General features: G+C 50.4%; 1 protein-coding gene and 1 pseudogene across 2 annotated transcripts; one reads left to right on the top strand and one right to left on the bottom strand.

The window, feature by feature from the left end:
* The window catches only part of LOC133341179 (chromosome transmission fidelity protein 18 homolog), a 16,612-nt pseudogene extending 3,403 nt beyond the window's left edge, over positions 1-13,209 (bottom strand).
* Positions 13,210-14,054: 845 nt separating this feature from the next.
* LOC133341203 (RNA pseudouridylate synthase domain-containing protein 1-like) lies at positions 14,055-21,314 on the top strand. Of its 2 annotated transcripts, XM_061549658.1 has the most exons (6): positions 14,055-14,844; positions 17,045-17,168; positions 18,151-18,253; positions 18,703-18,804; positions 19,603-19,754; positions 20,212-21,314. In XM_061549658.1, exons 1-6 carry the CDS (start codon positions 14,663-14,665, stop codon positions 20,464-20,466), a joined length of 918 nt encoding a protein of 305 aa, XP_061405642.1. In that variant the 5' UTR covers positions 14,055-14,662; the 3' UTR covers positions 20,467-21,314. The 2 variants fall into 2 exon arrangements, with proteins under 2 accessions (XP_061405642.1, XP_061405643.1); XM_061549659.1 differs by lacking the exon at positions 18,703-18,804.
* Positions 21,315-21,400: the final 86 nt, after the last annotated feature.

Raw genomic sequence — 21,400 nt, 5'->3', positions numbered from 1 at the left:
ATCAGTCTCGAGTTCTGCAGCGGAAACAAAAGCACGGCACCTCGGCAGGCTGCGGCGTGGCTTGGTCGTGCGTGGGGACTATTCGGTTGCGGTGACTCACGGGCCGCATTTTGGGCGAGACGATGTCGAGGATGAGGCAGGGGAGTCGAGAATGAGGGCGAGGGCTGGCACGTGGGTTCTGATGTGTGCCGACGCCTCCCCGATCATGCTCGTCACCAGGTTCTGCGACTGCGCCAGCTTGCTCTGCATCTACTCCACCAGACACGTGCCACACATTAATTTGTATGCAAACATGCATACACATGCACCACACATTCATACGTATGCTTATATATAAGGTCAACAAGACAAGAATAGCTGTTCCCCACGTTTTAATAAATCAAGCATAGGCGATATCAGGTATCATTAAAATGACGCCAACGTGATGACACTTTCGATGGAAGTAATGTCACTTCCTGTGACATCACACTTTCGGATGAACACCACTGCTTGGGGGCCTCTGCACCGAGCAGCCACCGCTTATCCACACTCCTCTCTAAACTCCGGTCACCGCAGCTCCCCCCAGCCAACAGACACAGCACAAGACTGTACTGTCGGCAGTTGTGCGTCGTATGCGCAAATGACGAAGCTGATGAACAACATCGACTGGCCCACGTCACACACCAGCAACGGTCGGAAACATTATATAATCGAGGGAGAACACGAGCTGCTCCATTCGTTATCCTGAAGAATCTCTCAGCAAGTAGAGTAAAACGTTGGGACATCACGCCAAAACAACAAATCCGAGCGCTGTTCCCCACCTCCCTCTCTCTCTTGGCTAACGATGGCTATCGGGCGGTTGCGCACCTCGAAGTTGCTGTTGGGGTAGTTGAGGCGTGGCGGCGAGTTGGAGGAAAACAGGAAGTGGAATGCGACGGCCACGAAGGGCAGGTAGCGCATAAGCACGTAGTTCTGGCCACGGGCGATGGAGCAGCTTGCCAGGTCCTGGAAGCAGAGCCACTCGGTGCCCAGGCACACGAGCTCCATGCGGGGATCCTTGACGCGCGCGGCCAGGTAGTTCTCAAACAGGCCCTGCACGCGCGCAAAACAGCGTACGACGCCGGGTTTAAGGGGAGCCCGCCAAGGATGCCTTCTGCTTGGACTCGTCGGTGGACGGGCGTAGGTCCCGCTAAGAGGCGTGCTTTACCGTCGCTCACCTGCGTCAGCTTCTCGTACTCTCCGTTGGCGGAGACGAGGTGAAGCAAGCTGTGGAATCGGGCGGCGCCCGTGCTCATCGTGGCGCGCCCTCTGTGGGGCCCACGCCGACCTCCCAGGGCGCCGTGGGGAACAGCTCACCGGCAGCGTCGCGACTCACCCGCTTTCTGTACACCATAGCAACGTCGTCAAAAACAATTTAACCCGTAGGCTTTAGCGACCAATATTATTAATAATAAAGGCTTTTTTGTGTAAGATCGCGTAAACATAAATGTGTCATTATCGCCACCACCACCCGATACAGCTAATTAGTGAGGTTTATCACGTAAACTTTTGTTTTGATACCAGGTAAGGCCCACTAAACTATTTAGCTCTTTTTCAGTAGTGACCTGGCTATCACAAATGACAGCTCAACAAAGTGGCTTATCACGTGCAAATTTATAGCAGCCAAATACTCTAAAACATGTTTCTAAATGTGGAGAAAAAACCAGAAGACCTGGATAAAAATCCACGTGACTACGGGAAGAACACATACAAGCGTCATGGACGGGACTGAACCCACGACTTCCTGTATACCAGGCGAGATAGTTAACATCTCGCCACCGTGGCGTCCATGTGCCAATTAGTTACTACTTCAGCATACCTGTTTGTTGGACAGTAAACCCGAAACATTTACAATTTGAGTACGACGTTTCGCTAGTAATTACAACCAGCTTCATCAGGCGATTTTGCAGGTTATCTGGCTTGACCACCTGAATGTGAAATTGTAGTTGTTGCTATGCACCTACATCAGCAGCCATATGAAAGAAGAAAAAGAAGAAAACTGAGGCCAGGTCTGGTCCCGGTGTGGGTGTGTGAGAGGAGCACACCGCTGTGGCCGAGGCAGCCGGAAGATCTCTTCCACACTGGGAAGAGCCCCTTGGTCTGATCTTTGAGGCCGATGCTCAGGGACTGTACCGTGTGGATGTTCAGCTCACTCTGTCCCCGGCCCTGCAGGAACTGCATACGCAAAGACAAAACTATAGGAGGGAAGGGCAGCGAGCTGGAGGCAAGGGCAGGGAGCAGGAGGGAAGGGCAGTGAGGAAGAGGCAAGTACGGCAAGCCAGTCAGGCTCACCTGCAGGGTGTTGATGCATGAGCGGATGTCGTTCTCGGTTTTCTCACAGAGAGCCAGGAGCACGCCCATGTCCACGTGGAGGCCCTGTAGGGTCGAGATCTGGCCTCGCCCAGACAAACGCAACACAAAGCAGGAGGCACACAGAGGCAGTTGGCCTACCATGGCGTGCTGCACAGGGACAGCTCCCAACGGAAGTCCCCTGCCACCTGGTGCCTCGGGGTGTAACGCATGGGAGTCGTAGCGTAAGCATTAGACGATGGCGTTGATGACCAGAGTGGGTGTCTGTCATGGCGCTGTGTTGCCGGGTACCTCGAGGAGTCTCTGTGCGAGTCGCGATGGCATGGTGGGCGGGAAGGCGAGCGTGAACGCCTGCTGCCTGAGCGGCCTCAATGCAGGAGTATACCTGGGTGACAAAAACACAATGATCCCCCACAGACACACAGACCATTGGGGCTCGTGCTGTAGGCAAGCACCTATGAAGGAAGGCACGGCGACGCAGTATCACAATTACAAAGATCCCCCGCATGTAGTCATTCAGACTTTATTAGCGATCGCACGTTAAGGCCAGAATGGCACATGAGGAGCAGAGGTCGCAACCGGGTACCCGATACCCGTACCCTACCCGATACCCGGCTACCCGTACCCTACCCGATACCCGGCTACCCGTACCCAGCCGGGTACGGGTACGGGTAGCCGTTTGCGACCCTGGTGCGGCCGGGTACGGGTAGGCCGTGAGTCACCGGTGAGTAACCGTTTGTCACTCACTTCGGGTAGGGTACGGGTAGGGAACGGGTACCCGTACCCGGCCGGGTACGGGTACGGGTACCCATTTGCGACCCTGGTGCGGCCGGATACGGGTAAGGAATCAAAAACCGTTTGCGACCTCTGATGAGGAGGTAATGTGGTTCAATCAAGCACCACACCAAACCGTCTTTGTCTCCCCCGCTGTGTGGATGTTCAAAACCCCGAGACAATGCAAGTCGTGTGGGCGGGACATGCGACCGCCGCCCACTCACAGATCGTTGCAGATGCAGATTATGGGCCTGAGCAAGAGGCCTCCATCTTTCTTGCGCCGTCGGCCCCCTGGTGCTGCCCACCGGTCTCCTTGGTGTCCTTCCGGTTCACGAGGGTCAGGAGGGTGGTGATGGCCGCCTGAAATAGCGTGCAAAGGAGCGGAGGTTCTTTTAAGCTCACTTTGCCACGTTGAAGCATTTTACTTGGGCAAATAAGGGCATATGTACTGATTTTAAACCAGCTTATGATTTGGTCTGTCACGATTCTGAGGTCGCGACTAGATTCCAGCGTAACACTTACAAATAATTTGATTGATACATACGATCAACGCGTTGACACCTGCCTAATAAAGAAACGAATGGCAATGCTCTCAAGTTGGCATCTTATTCTCACGACTAGGAAAATGGAATCCAAGGAAAAATAATTTCGACGCACAGCGCAGAAACGTCGTGTGCGACAGAACGCGGGATATCCCCTTCCCCGAGCTGTCAAACCCTGCAGTGTCTCCCAGTGTGCGTGCGTGCAATTGAGTGGGCAAGGTGAGTGCGGTGCTCACCAAGGGCGCCCCGTCCACCTCGTCGATGACGAGGCAGTTAGGCCGCTCACTCGCACCCAGCACCGACTTCATCTGCGTGGCCGCCTCAATGCGCGTGCGGAACACCTCGGGGCTCCGGTCGTCGCTGGGAACGGCACGCAAAGCAAACTCACCCTCAGGGATGTACACTGAAGTCATCGATTAATTACACCAGCGCACGCGAAAAGCTATTAACTTATCGCAAGCGTCGTTAATCTGCAACCCAGATTAGTCTGTCCACGTGTAATCAAATTAACCATAACAGTGATATTGACACATTTCGGTCCTCAAACGTTGGTACCACAAGGGGGACTGACTCACACGAGACACGTGCGAGGAGCGGCGCTAGGACACAGCATGCGCAAGTGGTGCTGTGTGTGTACCTGGCGTTCATTTCCACGACGTTGTAGCCGGCGTGATGCGCCACCACTTGCGCCCAGCGTTGTCTTACCCAAGTCCGGGAGGCCCACACAGCAGCCCACCTGGCAAGCGGTGGGAAGGGAAATCCGGAAAAGAAAATAGATTTTTTTTTTTTACAAATTAGTATAAAACGTGTTTTCAACAAAATAGGATGACCTTCATTGATTGGTTCTGTGGGAGGTGGAGTGTTTAAAGTTAAAAGTGATCTAACTAAATATTTTGGAACAGCCTTCTTCTAAGAACTGAAAATTTGTCAAAATCACATCACTTGTTACATGTTTTTTTACTCTTCAGGCAGTATTAAACTAAACAATTTGTCTTTTACCAGGTAAAACCCACTGGAACTATTAGCTCTTTTCAGAAGTGACCTGGCCACAAGTGACAGCTCAACGAAGTGGCTTATCATGTCGAAATTTACAACAGTCAAATACTCTAAACGCATAGTTTCTAAACGCGTAGGGAGAAAAAGGAGGACCCGGAGAAAAATCCACGGACCACGGGGTGAACATGCAAGCTCCAAATATACAGCAGGCATCTTTAGGGGTCGGGATCGAATACATGAACCTCTTGTATACCAAGCCCAACGACGTTACCGACATGGACATGTTGGGTTTTGTCATTGGTACTCTTGGCCCACCGCTCACGCGGTACGATATCGTACACGGGTGCGTTTGTCTGACCTTGTACTGGGACGGTTGTGTGCATCCAGCTCATCCTCCAGGATGTCCTCCGTGATCTGAGCTTTGCTCTTCCAGTTCTAACGAGACGCAACAATCACTCCTGATAATTAAGTACATCTGGTATTTACACCATTCTTATGGCACATGGATATTGTCAAAGCCCTATAGTCTGCAGCAGTTGCAAAGTCGCAGGCAATGTTGCTGTGCATAATTCCAAGAATAATTTGCGAGTACTTAATAAGAATTTGTTATTGTTACAGCATAAAGGCCAAAATGTGAAATATAATACATTTTAATACATTAGTGTCCATTTATAAATTAAAATTGGAATGTGTCGTACGTGTCTTGCAAAAGACACATTGCATCTCAAGGTGTTATTTCCAATTTCCCAGGAAATCCTCACCGAGTCTCACAACTCTTTTTTAGGAGCGTCCTGCCTTGGAATGCTTGGCAAAATTCCATTGAATGACACGGCAGGGGGCGCAGTGTGCTGCGGTACCACCACACAATACGAGACCCAGGCGGCACGGCAATGAACACACCTTGTTGGTGCCGCCACCCTTGCGAGTCCAGCCCTGTTTCTTCTCCCACTCATCCCTCGGCAGCCACTCGCCCTTCTTTTTTTCTGCCCCCACTGCTGCCTGCTGTCGCCCTGTTTCTTATGTTGCTGCTGCTCCTGCAGCTGCTCCTCGTTTGCCGTCACGAGCGGTGGCTTCTTCTTCCTCTCGCGGCCGAACACGACCATGTCCCACAGCTTGAGCCACTTGAGGAGGCAGCGGTTCATGTACTGAAGCACGGCAGGGTCAGGGGTGAGAACAGAGGGGTCAGGCACTAGGAGCGTACCGACGCATTTGTTCATCAACTACCGTATTTTTTCGATTGAAAGACGCCCCAGAAAGTAACACGTACCCCAAAGTCCCATGCCCGTTGACAATAAAGTTAGACTGAGTTATGCAGGTGCTGGTTGTGCAGGGTATGATGAGTTGTGCATGGTGGTTGGTTGATATGGTGCTGGTTGACAAGGTGCTGCCTGTGGAGGGTGCAGGGAGAGCAGGGGAATTCACATCGTCGCTGAGCAGCTCCGTGTAGTGCCGTGGGGTGAAACGATCGACCCAGAGCCCCTTGCTCTTTGTCCCATCGTCACCATCCACCTCGTCTCCGCCTCCATCATCATCACCGCCACCGCCCTCACCACCCAACTCCTCCGAGTCCCTCGATCTCCTGAGCCACTCGGCTGTCATCCGAACCGCCAGGGTCAGGGGTCAAGCGTCGTCGCGGTGAAACGTTAACATATTTAAAACATCCATGAAAATGCAGGCTTAGTGACGCCACTAAATACTCTGCAATTGTCAGTGCCTTTAAAACATACGTTCACATTTTTACAGTGTATTCATGATAAGCATTACTTGTGTCCATACCAGCTCGTTAATGAAATTGATGTATAAGGACAAGCGATTGCTTTCTTCAAAGTGTAAATTAAGCAAGTCCGTGTACGCACCTGTTAAGCAAAGTGACGAATCTCTCAGCCTCTTCCAGAACCTTTCGCGTGCCTCTGCACATTTCAGACGGGCACAAGGCGCGTAAACGATGAGATGCAACTATTTTTATTTTACCAGGTAAGGCCCACTGAGCTATATAGCTCTTTTTCAGAAGCGACTTGGGCTCTCACAAATGATTACTCAACATCGCTTGGAAATGTATAGCAACCAAATGGTTTGAAGATGGAGCCGCGACCTTGAGATTCATCACAGATTTATGCTCCGATTTAAAGCTTTCCTGACTGCAGGGATTCATCTTCTTGGTTTTTTTCGGTAAAGTCACGTAGAAGGGAAGTAATAAAATAATAAAAATAAAACATAACAAAATAAAATAATTCTCTCTCTTGCGTTGTAGCCGAAACGTCGTGAGAATTATTTTATTTTATTATGTTTTATTATTTTATTATTTCCCTTCTACGTGACTTGACCGAAAGAACCAAGAAGATTTATGCTCATCAGAGAATTCTAGAGCTGAGCTCTCCGATTACACTGGTCTACAATGTTTTAGACGTGCTGAATTCAAATATGACAATTAGAACAACTGATGGGCTACTGTTCCCAAGATATACATTTTTTTTACATTTTACGTCCATGTATATTGTGTAGATAGTAGAGTTTACTCATACATTTTAAACCTACGTCTTTTCATGTGTTTATGGTTGCTTTACATGATAACATGTCACCTGTCCTGTTCATGTAACACTTAAAAAAATCAGCAAAATGGTTATATAAATATAATGTATTATGAAACAAAAGGCAAAAAACGATTATGTATAAATAAGTACAGAGTTTAGTCCTCATTCAGTGTCTACTCGGCGCTTCTTGGCTTGTCTCTTGTACCTACAGAGGGAGAGTACAATTTTCAGTTGTTCAATTGACTCATTGTTCCAACTCTACGAAAAGTCCACATTTTCACCAGGTGACTGCCCGTAAGAGGAGCCTTCTCCAACGACCCTGGAGAAGGCTGTTGTCCTTTCCCCGCACCTCCAAATAGCACGGTTGGCTACGTCCGGCACGAAAGATGTTCAACATACGAATATACATACAGATCGCAGCTGATAAGAGCAAGGTGTTGGACAACTCACCTCCCTAACTACTTGGTCTTTGAGCATCGCGAACGGCACGCTCAAAAGCTGCAGCGACATTTGGCTCCGGAAGCTCAAGTCTGGATTCTGTCAAAATACAAAAAAAGTGCGCAGCTGCACACGATGACGAAGTTGACGAGAACATGAGATGGAAGCATTTTGCAGCCTGCAAAGCAAAACGGCTCTACTCTTGTAGATGTGCACCCAGACCAGTGATGGGCAAACCTAGAGTGAGCCATGTGAGTGGTCTCCCTCACCTCAGTGGGCTGCAAGCTTAAAATTGTGCGTGTGCACTAATCGTGACCCACGCATACACGTGGAAACGGGGTGCATTTATCAAAACTGTACAAAATAATCACATAGTATATTGTACAATATCATGCCATCGTCATATTGCAGGTACTACTAATTTCGAGAATGAATTCGCATCTTTTTTCCCATTTTGGGATCGTCACATGACACCGGGTGTCATGTGACACTGATTTTCGCAGTAAAAGCACAGATGTGACGTAATGGTCACGTAACGTCAGAGGTCAAAATGGACCAGTACATGACGGTACGCCACACCGGCACTACTCAACACCAAACGTGTATCACGTGATCATTCCTGACAAATCCAAACCGATCTTTCGTTGTTGCTCAGAATGGTCCGAAATCTTGGATCGGAATAATCTTTATAATAACAAATCCCTGCGAGACTAGGTACGCTATCTACAAACTCAACAGCTGTGCGTCGTTGTGCGCACCATGGGAGCAGCGTGGCTGCTGCTGTCCGCACCCCAGCGCCAAGTAGTAGCGGTCGCCACCCGGCACCGTCACGTTCACAAAGTCGTCCGTCACAGGCGGCCGCTTCAGGACCCGCTTCCCTCGCCACGTCAGCAGCCACCGCGGCGGTCGCCATGGCGTCCGCGGAGGCGATCGATAACGCCTGCTTGGGTTGGCCGCCGCGTCTACTGCAGCACAAGTAATGCTTATTCCAGTTCATCGTATGGCAAGGTGAAATTTGCAGCTTTATTGGTGTATATTCTTAGGTTCTTTCGGTAAAGTCACGTAGGTAAAAAATAAAATTAATAAAAGTAAAATAAAAATAAAATAAAATCACGACGTTCCGGAGGCAACACAAGCTTCCGTCTTCAGGTGGAACCGTCACAGCACGATAGCTGTATTTACTTGATACAGCTATAGTGACTTTACCGAAAGACCCAAAGAATATGAATTCCTGCAGTCAGGAGTATATAACGTGTGTGGAAGTTTCAGAGACCTCTATTTCATCTACTAACCCTCACCTCCAAAACGCTGGAATTCACAGGCCTTCGCCACTGCGCCTGGCTCACGGGGCCAAATGCGAGCGGTTTATTTTAAAGGTCCACCAGCATACTACTACTGGGCACCATGTCCTTGCGTGTCCGTGTGTGTATGTGTGCGCATATAAAGCACAGCAAGTTGGCACAGTAGGGGGCACAGGTGGTGCAACAGCCAGTCGTCTCAGTCAGTCGACCTATGGCATCTGGGTCTGCCCCGTGACCTCCAGCCAGCAGGCGTTTGACACTTCACGTGGCCTCAACGTGCACATAGCCTGGCACAAGTGTCGTGGTAACGTCACCGCCACTTAGTGGCGAATGGCGGTTGTTGTTGTTGTGTGCGCATGTGCGAAAGTGTAGCGGTTAGCAAACCGGGCGGCCCGAGTTCGATTCCCACTCACGGTCAACACCAGTGACGATTATCTGAACTGGTTCTGGGCCTCCCCAAGATCGACTCAGCCTCAAATGAGAACTTAGTGCAATGTGTAAACATTGCCACTGGGGAGACCAAGGCGACCGGGCATGGTGCTGGCCACCCCACCCCCTTGTATGCCATTTTGGCCTTAATAGGTGCTCGCTAACTACACTATAGTAGGGCATTTTTGCCTTTGTTGTGTGTGCACAAACGAACGCGGACGCACTCTGCCAGTACGTCGGGTGGGGAGGCGTCGAGGTCGTGGAAGCCGCTGAGGTCGTTGTCGTTGCTCCCGCTTGACTCATCCCCGGGTTGGGAGGCCACTGGTTCGGTGGGCGCAGGTTTGGGCAGGAGATCGGCCGTAAATTCCAGCCGCTTGATGGCATCCAGTCGGGGCCTCTTGCGCTTGGGCGCTGCACAAAGGCAACCACGGGGCGGATTAGTCTTGGGGCCTACTTGCTGCAGCACTGCATCTGGGTTTTCCCTCCATATATAAAGAAACATGTGCTTCGAGTATTTGGCTGCGATAAATTTGCACATGATGATGAGCCACTTCGTTGCACTATCATCTGTGGCCAGGTCGCTTCTGAAAAACAGCTGAATAGCTCGGCAGGTCTTACCAGGTAAAATAAAATATAGGTTATAGTTTATAGTATGACATGAACATGCTGTCCTGGAGGTGAATATCTGATGCAAAAGCTCCACCACAGACATGGCCACACCTAGTGATAATTCACAGCAGGGCCTCTGGTGAATATCGCCAACTTTATTCCAGGCGCACTTGTAATGGTCTCGACACCTAATCTCCGAAAACGCGTTTTAATGTTCAGTTCAGGCTGCTTTGCAAGGCAACCCTGTGGAATACCTTAGAAGAGATAAGCCTAGAGATAAAAAAAACAGAAGACAAAAAAGGGAAAGTGCCGCCCAAAAACCCAAAATGTCAAGTGGCCAGTAACACACAGTACTATTGAAGGTATAACATATCAAAGTTAATGGATTTATTGAATTGAGCAATGATAATAATTTACATCTGTAAGGCATATTTCATCCGTAAATCTCAATACGCCATGTAAGGAAAGCAGGAAACCAACAGAACCAGGGTAAACGGTGAGAACTAGGTGGTTAAAGGCCAGTTTAAATAGGTGAGTTTTCAAGACACCAAGGAAGTAAGAACGTACGAAAATAAACTATTGGACCTGAATTCGACCGTCAACAGTCTGAAGCAGTCTGAAGGAAGAAGCCGAAAGAGAAGTGTTTGTGACCTGCAGTGTGCTGGTTGAACAGAGTGTGGACGAGACGAAATGGGTCAGTCGGATAGATCGAGCCCTCAGCATTGAGTGTGACCTGCGTGCAGTTGGTTGGTGGTGGGTGGGTCGGTGCGTTCTCACTGGTAGGGGCTCTGACCGCGCTCGCCAGCATGTCTTCTGCGTCCCTCTTGCTGGGGTGGATCTCTCTGGATCCGGGGGGATTCGTGGAGGCCCCGACGTCCCCCGACTGGAGGGCCTCCTCGAAGGACGTGGGCTGCACATTGCGACGGGCGACCCGAGGCTCTTCCTTTTTTCGGTTCGACTCTGCGAGTATAAATGGCAGCAATTCATCAGACAGGACTGGAGAGCAATGACCAACAAGACACGTGGGCCAGCGACCTCCATCTGACGCGAAGAAAATATGATTGCGATGGTAAATGGCACGGTCTAACAGAAGAGAGCTCTTATTAGCATTTCCCAATAAAGGTTGAAAGTACATAAAACGCATTATTTGGTTCTTTCGGTTAAGTCACGTCTAAAGATAAAATAATAATGCTATTATTTAATTTAATTTATTATTTTATCTTTAGACGTGACTTAACCGAAAGAACCAAATAATAATTCCTGCAGTCACGAAAGTTCTAAAATTAAGATTAGTCCATAAAACGCTTTTTTTGGGTTAGATCACGTAAATATACGTGTCGTTTACCTGTCACCACCCGATGCAGCCAATTAGTAAGGTTTGTCACGTAACCAAAACGTGCCAATTACTGACTAGTTCAGCACACCGGCGTGTTGAAAGAGAAAACTCACAACATTTACAATGTTAATGCATTCGCTGTCTGTCTGCAGAGGGGGTTGGGGTCACGATATTTCTCGAAGAGATCACCCAACAAATTAGTTTCAAGATGTGATGTAATTAGGGACTTACCCTACAGAAACCAGATAGGGTGGAAATCCACATTTAATTTGTGTGCGGAGACAGAATAGAGTTCTGTTTATGTAGTACTGTGTACGCTTAATCCAGAATGCTCCATAATGCGCAAGCCAGCTCGTTTGTATACCTGTCAACCCCTTATCAGTGCCGCCTACCTTATTAGACAAATTCAGACCTTATGGTCACCCCGTGCCCTTATTAATCTGAACGTTCATCCTACAAAGTCCCATCACAAGGGAGAATCACAAATAGACAACAAAAATGTGTCCGTATTAAAACGGCTGTACGCAGCATGGACCTGCAAACTCAATATGGGTTGATAGGCATGCACTATACTACCATACCTGTCAACCTCTTATAAGTACCTAGCTTATTACAGACAAATTCAGATTTTATTGGTCACCCCGTGTCCTTAACTGATTTTTTTTTAATAATTGCCCTATTAAAACGGTTGTACGCCGCATGGACCTGCAAACTCAATGTACCTGCACAAGAATACGGGGTAAACAGTGATGGGATGACACGGTTATTATGCGTTTGGGTCGTTTCAGCCCATCATCACGAGTTCAAATGTGCGGGTCAACTCAGCAGTGCTTGCCCTATGGATTGTCCTCGCCATAGGAATGCGACATCTCCACCACTGGCTCTGCAGGGTTCAACGTTCGCTCGTGACCTCTGCGGGTCTGGGGCAGGCCACGTGGCGAGAATGGAATGATACAGATGGTCCAGAACCAACGACGTGGTTCAATGTGGATTAGAAGTTTTCGTGACTGCAGGGATCCATACTCTTTGGTTCTTTCGGTAAAGTCACGTGGGTAGAAAATAAAGTAAATCACGACGTTTCGATTGCAACACAAGCAATCAAGAACATGTTCTTGCTGTGGGGTTCCCACCTGATGATTGTTGCTGCTTGTGTTGCAATCTAAACGTCGTGATTTAATTTAATTTATACCTCCGTGACTTTACCGAAAGAACCAAAGAGCAACGAAGTGGAGTCAATTATAATTACGACAGCGCCATTATAATTATTATTCCATCGTCTGATCAAGAAGCGTGACTTTCTCTCTCTCAACGTGCTATGAAGGGGCCATTGCCAGAAACGTCGTCTATTATACAGCATATATATTCCTTGCAAGGCCACATAACCGTGTTAGTGATGGGAGTCTATTTTGTATTTCACTTTGGTTAAGAACAGTGGTAGCCGAGGGCCAGGCAAACATCAGAGGGTGACGTCCAACGCGAGGAGATGGAGCGACGAAATGATCTGGCGTTGCAGTTGGGTGGCTTGGGGGCAGGGAAGGCCTTCATCCAGCGGCAGATACAGCACGCACCGTGGTCGCGCTCCATCAACACTTCCAACTCGTCCGCGAACTCGTCCTCGAACCCGTCGAAGTCGTCCCATTCGGCCATGGCGAGAGAGTTGCTTTCCTCTTACGAGGCTCGTGTACGCGTAAATGTGAAATGTTGCGATGTTTATAAACGACAACGTTCTACGGAGGCTGCTGCTTGCTGCTGCTGCTGCGGCCGCCACCGCCGCCGTCACCGCGAATTTGGCGGGAAAACTTTGCGCGCGAAGTCTCCGCCCACGACGCGCCTGCTGATTGGCTCGTGGCTCCGCCGTGAGCGTCGCGATTGGCTGCCACGAAAGCCACGTGGGCGCGACGGATGAGTCTTTGGGAAGTAGCAAGATGGCGTCGCCCCCCCCACCAACACCCCCCGTCACCCCCCCCCGCCAAGAACCCCCCCGTTCACCCCCCCCCCCCGCCAACAACCCTCCCCCCGTCATCCCCCCCCCGCCAACAACCCCCCGTCAACAAACACCCCGTCATCCCCCACCCGTCAACAACCCCCCCCTGTCATCCCCCCCCCCGCCAACAACCCCCCCGTCACCCCCCCCCGCCAACACACCCCCCACCAGCCAACAACCCCCCCCTGTCATCCCCCCCCCCGCCAACACACCCCCCCCCGTCATCCCCCCCCCGCCAACAACCCCCCCGTTCACCCCCCCCCGCCAACAACCCCCCCCCGTCATCCCCCACCCGTCAACATCCCCCCCCGCCAACAACCCCCCCGTCACCCCCCCCGCCAACACACCCCCCACCCGCCAACAACCCCCCCCCTGTCATCCCCCCCCCCGCCAACAACCCCCCCGTCACCCCCCCCGCCAACACACCCCCCACCCGCCAACAACCCCCCCCCTGTCATCCCCCCCCCCGCCAACACCCCCCCCCGTCATCCCCCCCCTTGTTATCCCCCCCTGTCATCCCCCCCCCCCGCCAACAACCCCCCCGTCACCCCCCCCGCCAACACACCCCCCACCCGCCAACAACCCCCCCCCTGTCATCCCCCCCCCCGCCAACACCCCCCCCCCCGTCATCCCCCTCCTTGTTATCCCCCCTGTCATCCCCCGCCAACACACCCCCCACCCGCCAACAACCCCCCCCCTGTCATCCCCTCCCCCGCCAACACCCCCCCCCCCCGTCACGTCAGTGCCGTTACGTCATTGGCGCGCGACCACTCGGCCGAGGCCATGTGGGCTGGTCGGTGGCGTGGGTTTGGGGTCTCCGTTGCTTTGCCCGATTATAAGACGCACCACTCTCGCCGGCGCTGCGGTTTCATTTTACAAGCTTTTACTTAACTCATTTAAATTAAAAAAAATTGAGGGGCGCGTCTCGTAGTTTGGCCGGTGTGCGTGCGAGCGTGTGTGTGTGTCGCCGGACAGATTTGTACAACTGCATTGACACCCAACACACACACACACGATTTCGGGTTGCGGCTCTTACTTTCCGGAGCTCCGGAGAATGAATTCGTGCTTTTAGAGTGGTCCATTCATGGATATTTTACGTCCAGCCCTGGTTGCTGCGGCTCTCTGAAGGGCTCTGGGTCAGCCCTACATTGCTTGTTGATTTCTCAACCGGCCCGACTTTTACGTCCAACCCTGTTTCCTGGAGCCCCCCCCCCCCCCCCCAGTTCACGTTGGAGGTCCCTGGTCTAAGTTCCTGGATGCTAGGCATCCCGTGATCCCAGCGCCGATTGCTGGAGGAGCCCCCCCCCCCGCCACCTGCTCCAATGTCTTGATGCTGGAAGAGGTCCCTGTCCCCCTCCAAATCCCTTGATGCTGGAGGAGCACCCGACGTACGCATGGAGGCGGCGCGACTTGAGCATCTGTCCGTGCTGCTGGAGGACGCCGACTACCTGGTGCTGGACAAGCACTGGGACCTGCGCATCGACAGCACGAGGCGCCGCGAGACGCTGACCGTGCAGCAGCAGCTGCGCCACCGCTACCCGCAGCTCCTCGACCCCAGCACCCGGCACGGATTCAGGTGTCGCCTGCTGCACAACGCCCCCCCCCAACCCACCCCTCGTCGCTTCGACGACGTCGCCAGACACCCAAAGTCCACTAAATAGAGCTACAAAATTGCCAAATGGACAACGCAGGCAAGCGGTGCAGTGTTTTTTTTCACGCAAATGTTATAAAGGTGCAGCCCTGCAGTTCCTTGCTCACAGCACCGCTGGTGAAAGGGTCTCCCGCTCTCGAGAACTCGCTCTCGTGGGCATTCTTGGGAAGACGGAAGCTTGTGTTGCCTCCGAAACGTCGTGATTTAATTTATTTGTTTTCTTTTAACCTACGTGACTTTACCGAAAAAAACAGTATGAATCCTTGCAGTCACGAAAGCTTCAAATCTAGAATTCTTGGCCTACTCCACGCAGGCCACCTTTGAAGAGGTGGAAGATGCCCACACTTTACCCCATCGCCACCACAACCTGCCCCATTGACCGACTGTTGATGGACAGTACTCGTGTATACTGCCGGGTGACAAGAGGCGAGGATATTGAAGAAACTTGCCCCAGTGTTTGCACTGCCACACCAGGAGAACGAAACGGTGGACCTCTGGATTGCAAGTCCAGTGTGCCAACGATTGGCACCACGCGTATGAGATTATAATGCACCCATGCTATTTCCATCCACATTTAGAAACATGCGTTTAGATTTTGAGTTGAAGCTTTTGTGACTGCAGGAATCCATACTCTTTGGTTCTTTCGGTAAAGTCACGTAGGTAGAAAAAATAATAGATCACGACGTTTCGACCGCAACACAAGCAATCGTCATCAGGCGAGACAACCACAACAAGAAAACAGAAGTTTTATTTTGCCGAAAGAACCAAAGAGTATGCATTTAGATTATTTGGCTGCTATACATTTCCACGTGAAAAAGCCACTTCGTTGAGCCATCATGTGGCCAGCCAGGTCGCTTCTGAAAAAGAAGCTAATTGCCCAGTTGCCTTTACCTGGTCAAAATAGACTTTTTGTGTGTGATTTGCCTACATTTCCTAAGACTTTGGACTCCAATCGTGTTTTCGTATCATTTCTCGTAACCCTCTGTGGCAGCACCATTGGAACCTCCTTTGCCAGTAGCAAAATATAATTAGTTTTTTACCCATTTTATCAGGAAAAAAAACTGACACCTTTTTAAATCCTTTATATTAAGTTCACTTGCTTGCTTGCTTGGTTTGGACCGTGTAAATCTTGCGGTCGTTTTTTAACCCGCTTCCCGTGATCCAATCGAGCTAACATTTTCCACAGACTCGTTGTGCATGACAATGTTCGTGAAAAAAAAATCCAAAATTTTACACTTTCTAGGCAAAAAATATTTATTTTACATTTATTCGAATGGAACTCATTCATGGCTTTGGCTGAACGTCACAGTGTAGGAGCCCAGAGCATGACACCTCCACAGGCCCTGGCGGAGTAGCGCAGTTGGTAGCGCCCTCGCTTCCGATGCCAAAGGTCGCGGGATCGATCGCCGCGTTCTCCACAGGCGAATATATTTTTAAATCCTTTATTAAATCCTTTATAGTAAGTTCGCTTGCTTGCTTACGACCGTTCAAATCTTTCGGTCGTTTTTTAACCCACTTACCGTGATCCAATCGAGCTGACATTTTGCACACAGACTCGTTGTGCGTGACAATTAATGTTCGTGAAAATATTTTTTCAAAAATGTTACACTTTTTAGGACAAAAATATTATATTTAATTACCAATTGCTTAATGCTGCCATGCAATCATCTGGCCCATAGGTGGCAGCCATCTCAAGCCAGAGGACGAGAGGACTCAAGCCGCCACGCATATAAAGGATTTATAGTGAAAAACTTTGTTTTTACGGGTTATACTTGTTAAATCATTTATATTAAGTTCGCTTGCTTGCTTAGGACCGTGCAAATCTTTCGGTCGTTTTTTAACCCACTTCCCATGATCCAATCAAGCTGACATTTTCCACACAGACTCGTTGTGCGTGACAATTTATTTTCGTGAAAAAAATTTCCCAAAATGTAACACTTTTTAGGAAAAAAATTCTTATATTTAATTACCAATTGCTTAATGGTGGCAGGCAATCATATGACCCATAGGTGGCAGCCATCTCAAGCCAGAGGACGAGAGGACTCGAGCCGCCACGCATATAAAGGATTTATAGTGAAAAACTTTGTTTTTACGGGTTATACTTATTTTACCACCTCTGTGGCAGGTTCTGCCACCAGCTGGACTACGCCACGAGTGGAGCCCTCTGCGTGGCCCTGAGCCGCCAGGCTGCTGGAGGGGCCTTCCGGGCCTTCAGTCAGCGGCGAGTCGCCAAGGCGTACCTCGCTCTGGTGAGCCGGCAGTGGGCTTGCCTGTGGCTCGTTTCTGTTACATCCCATACCTTACCAGTGCCCTACCTTATTACAGACCAATGCAGACCCTATTGGTTACCCCCGTGCCCCTTATAAATCTCTACGTTCAATGTATACACGACACTATACACTACTATAAACTACACTATATACTACACGACTACATACCTGTCAACCACTTATCAGTGCCTTATTACAGACCAATTCGGACCTCATTGGTCACCCCCCCCGTGCCCTTATACATCTCAATGTTCGTCCTACAAAGTCCGTATTGAAGCGGCTGCACGCCATATGGACGTGAGAACTCAATTTCTCTGTGCAAGAATATAGGTAAACCGTATAGCTATGCACACCATAGGTAGCCAACCGTACTAATCGGAGGTCGGGGGATGGACAATTCGATAAAAAAAACATTTTCAAAGTGCGTAGCTTCCAGTGGCTTTTTAATGTCGGAAGAGCGTTACAGTCGGTCGCAGAAGCGCATCTGAAAGCGCGCGATGCGGTGACCGTCTTTGTTCGATGGCCAGCTAAAAAGCCGTGGCTCAGACCCCTCAACCCCGACCCTCACTTTAAAGTGGAAAAAGAGTTGAATTAAGAGTTGGGTATCGCAGCCTTTCCTCGAATGCAGTACATCGTATACATAGGGCAGCGATTCTCAACCTGTGAATGGCCACCCCTACCCGACACGGCATTTAACTCACATAGAGGTCTGTCTATACTGGTATAAAGACCCACCAGACTTGCATAGAAATTCATGGCCATACGAACCCATGAACTCGCATGATTTAATTATAAAAAAAACTGGTTTCTCAAGTATGGTCACCATTGACTGTCACATAAAATGTTGTTCGGCACTTAATTTGGCTTTATTTCAGCTGTTGAGAATTATCCTGTAAAATATTAATTTTGTCACGTGATGTACGTAAACTTAGGTGTGAACTCCCGTTTCTGACGTGTGCAGGTGAGGGGACACGTTAAAGAGGAGCACATGACCATTGACTATGCAATTGGGAAGGACACCAGGGAGGGACAGACACACATGATGTGCGTGGAGGCCACCCCAGGTGAGAAGTGGGGCATGGTGCCGGAAATTATCCGGTTTCATCGGACTGGAGGTCAGGCGATTCACAGGCATGTGATCCAGCCGTTTGAAGTTCAGGGTTGGTGGGTCATATAGATTTTGGAAATAACCAAATCTGGTGAGCTGCAAGGTGATTAGGGGTTCGGTTAAAAAAGGGCATAACCTTCCCCAGGTACTTTAATTTTATTCCCACAAGCCAAACATTTGTATCGCACTATTTTAGTGTATCAGCCTAACAGGTTTTCAGGCCCAATTAAACAAAGCAATTCTGGACCTATTTTCACCACCTGGGTCAGACTGATTATTCAAACATTACTGGGCAAGAGCACTCCATCTAAGCCATGTGGCCACACTGACCGCAAATAGCCACATTTGTGGAAACGTGTAGAAGGGGTCTTTGTGCCACGACCTTTCTGCCGCATGCTCCCACAGGCTGCGACAACCCCAAGCCATGTCTCACGGAGCTCACGGTGCTACAGACCGGTCGCTACGGCGACGACCCCGCCACCAAGGTGCTGCTGCAGCCCGTAACAGGTGTGCGACTGCATGGTGCTAAGAGACCACCACCACCGCTCGCTCGCGTGATTTCTCTCTCGCACACGATGGGCAAAGTTGGCAAGTAGGTCACTCGCCAGGGGATGTGCCAAATATTCCGGATCGACGCACTTTCCCCTGCTGTATTTTAAAGCAAAAGTTGGGGCAGTTTTATTCTCGCAGTCGTGTGTGAGCAGATTTGTATAACTTTAATTACACCGGGTACACGTTTGGGGTGTGTCTTAATTTCTAGAGTGTCTTATTATCCAGAGAATATGCTAACCTGAGAACGGGTCCTTGTCATGTTGACTGAGACAATAAAAACCAATGCAGACGACAGCACACAGATGAGACAATTGTACACGGTACAGACGAGATGGACAATGCACTGTTCAGACGAGACGTAGCACGGATGAGACGGACAATACAAAGGAGACAGATCATACAGAACAAGTAAGACAATAAGTACCGATTGTTTGAATAAAATCAAGACCCCAGATATTGACAATTCCTAGATTTGACTCATTCCACGTCAGTGAGATTCTGCACTACAGGCTATCATCGGTGGTGATAGGCATGCGTTGGTGGGTGTACGCACGTGTTTGGGCGTGTGTATTTATGCTCGCATCAATCCGCGCGTGCGTCCGCGTTCCTGTTGGGGCTGGGCGTGGTGCTGGACACCCACCCCCTCATGCGCCACAGGTGCTCGCTAACAGCACTTGTCCAAGCAGTCACAGTTAAGGCTTTACTGGGGATCTTTCTCTTTGTTGCGTCCTTGTGCATGGCCGCCATGCGCAGGCCGCACGCACCAGCTGCGCGTGCACTGCGACGCCGTGGGCCACGCGATCGTCGGGGACTACACGTACAGCCTGCGCGCCGACACGGCGCCGTACCGCACCATGCTGCACGCCGCGCTGCTCCGCATGCCGCTCGGAGAACGCACGGTGCAGGCGCGTCGACGACTTTGACGACCGCACCCACCGTGCACCACAGCACACGGCCGACTGCGACGAATGATTCTGTACACAGACTAAGATAATGAAAAAATATTAAGAGACTGCAGGATACCGAGGAACACCAAAAATTGGAATTGGCTGTGTCGTATGTAAAAAAGATTGACCGATGTCACCGATTGGATGACGAGATATTCAAATTATTTGGCGATGCTGCGTTGCCAATGCTATGAAGGGCCGTTCCCCAAAACGTTATATATTTTAAGGTATTGTTATCAACGATTGTGTTGAGTTTTTTTTTATAAAGGGGGGGGATAAATTGCAGACCTCTCACACCAAGTGTTTCACCGCTTTAGTCAACTAGACTGAGAGCGACTACATTTAATTCGCAGGCCGAGACCAAAATAAAAACAAATGCTGACTCGAACTGTGCCGCTGCTCCCGGTACCGGCAGGCGGAGGCGCCCGACCCATTCGTGCCAGACGTTGACCCGAGCTGGTGCCCCGAGCAGACACTGCGGAGCGTCGACGAGGCGCTTGCCGAGGTGGTGAGGAAGGCCGTCGCCACGGAGGCGAGGCTAGCCACGGAGGAGGCGGAGGCGGAGTTGGCACGGCGACGCATGGCAAGTACGAGGAGCGCCAGGCCGGTCAGCGAGGCGGCGACGGAGGGTCTGCAGCGCTGGCTGCAGGAGTGGCCAGCCGACCTCTAACCCCAGGCGTGCGACCTCTAATTCGGGTCAGGTCAAGTTGGCGCCAGCACCACCAATCGTGGGGTGGTTTGGAAGCACGCTCCCAAGAGAATGCTGCCATGCACGCCTTGTTTTGCGAGTGTACAGCAACCGAATGTTCTTCTGGAGAGGCCGAATGCACCTTACCGTCACAGGTGTGTGTGGGGCGTCCATCACGTGCTCGAGACTTCACTGCAAACTATAGTCTCCGTTAGCCATTCTCAACACACTGCGGGGTGACCTCTCCCGAGTGACTCCACTAACCTTTTGCCACTCCTGCCGATCTTCTCTGGATCTCCTTACTCCCAATGTATCGTTGGTTTCCTTCAACACAGCATCCGACCGTTTCCTGCGTATAAACAACCCCCATCGTCATTTAAAAATACAAGCACCTCCCCTCTAGATCCTGAGGTGCTTGTCATGCTCTCTGTGCAGTGCCTTTAGATGCTAAACAAATCAAACTGCTTTGCAATATACAACCTTCATTAATCCGGGCCTGTAGTACTCATCTGTGAGCATATATTCACCCACGTTTTGTGCTACTTTATAACAACAGTCATGAATAGCCTTCAGTTCCTTTGACACTGCCAGAACGAGGTCTCTCTCCTCCCCCATACTTCGCCACGCTTGTCAGTGCGGGTCGGTGAAGTGAGGGGAGCGCAGCCAGGACTGGGTTTAGATATCGCTCGCCACCGATGCTGTCCGTCCTACGCGAGAGTCAAACCTCGGGTCGCCCGGTTCTTTGAGTGGGGCGCGCGCTGACCATTGCGCCGCCGACTCGCCGTTAATAAAGCGTTGAACAAGTTAAGAAGCTTTTTACATTATTATTTTTAATATAGTTATGTTGCAATCCAGTGGTGATAACAATGTGTGGTGAGGGTATTGTTTTAAATAGAGAAAGCTGTATGGATGACTA

This window comes from Lethenteron reissneri, chromosome 11 (genome assembly GCF_015708825.2).
Source record: "Lethenteron reissneri isolate LAM-NWPU_2019-01 chromosome 11, ASM1570882v1, whole genome shotgun sequence".
NCBI lineage: Eukaryota > Metazoa > Chordata > Hyperoartia > Petromyzontiformes > Petromyzontidae > Lethenteron > Lethenteron reissneri.
The sequence above is the reverse complement of the archived record's forward strand: the minus strand, read 5'-3'. Positions and strand labels throughout refer to the sequence as shown.

Coding starts and splice junctions, on each gene's coding strand:
- LOC133341203 (XM_061549658.1), top strand. CDS start 14,663: ATGGAGGCGGCGCGACTTGAGCATCTGTCCGTGCTGCTGGAGGACGCC. Junction 14,845..17,044: donor AGCACCCGGCACGGATTCAG/GTGTCGCCTGCT, acceptor CCTCTGTGGCAG/GTTCTGCCACCAGCTGGACT. Junction 17,169..18,150: donor CCAAGGCGTACCTCGCTCTG/GTGAGCCGGCAG, acceptor TGACGTGTGCAG/GTGAGGGGACACGTTAAAGA.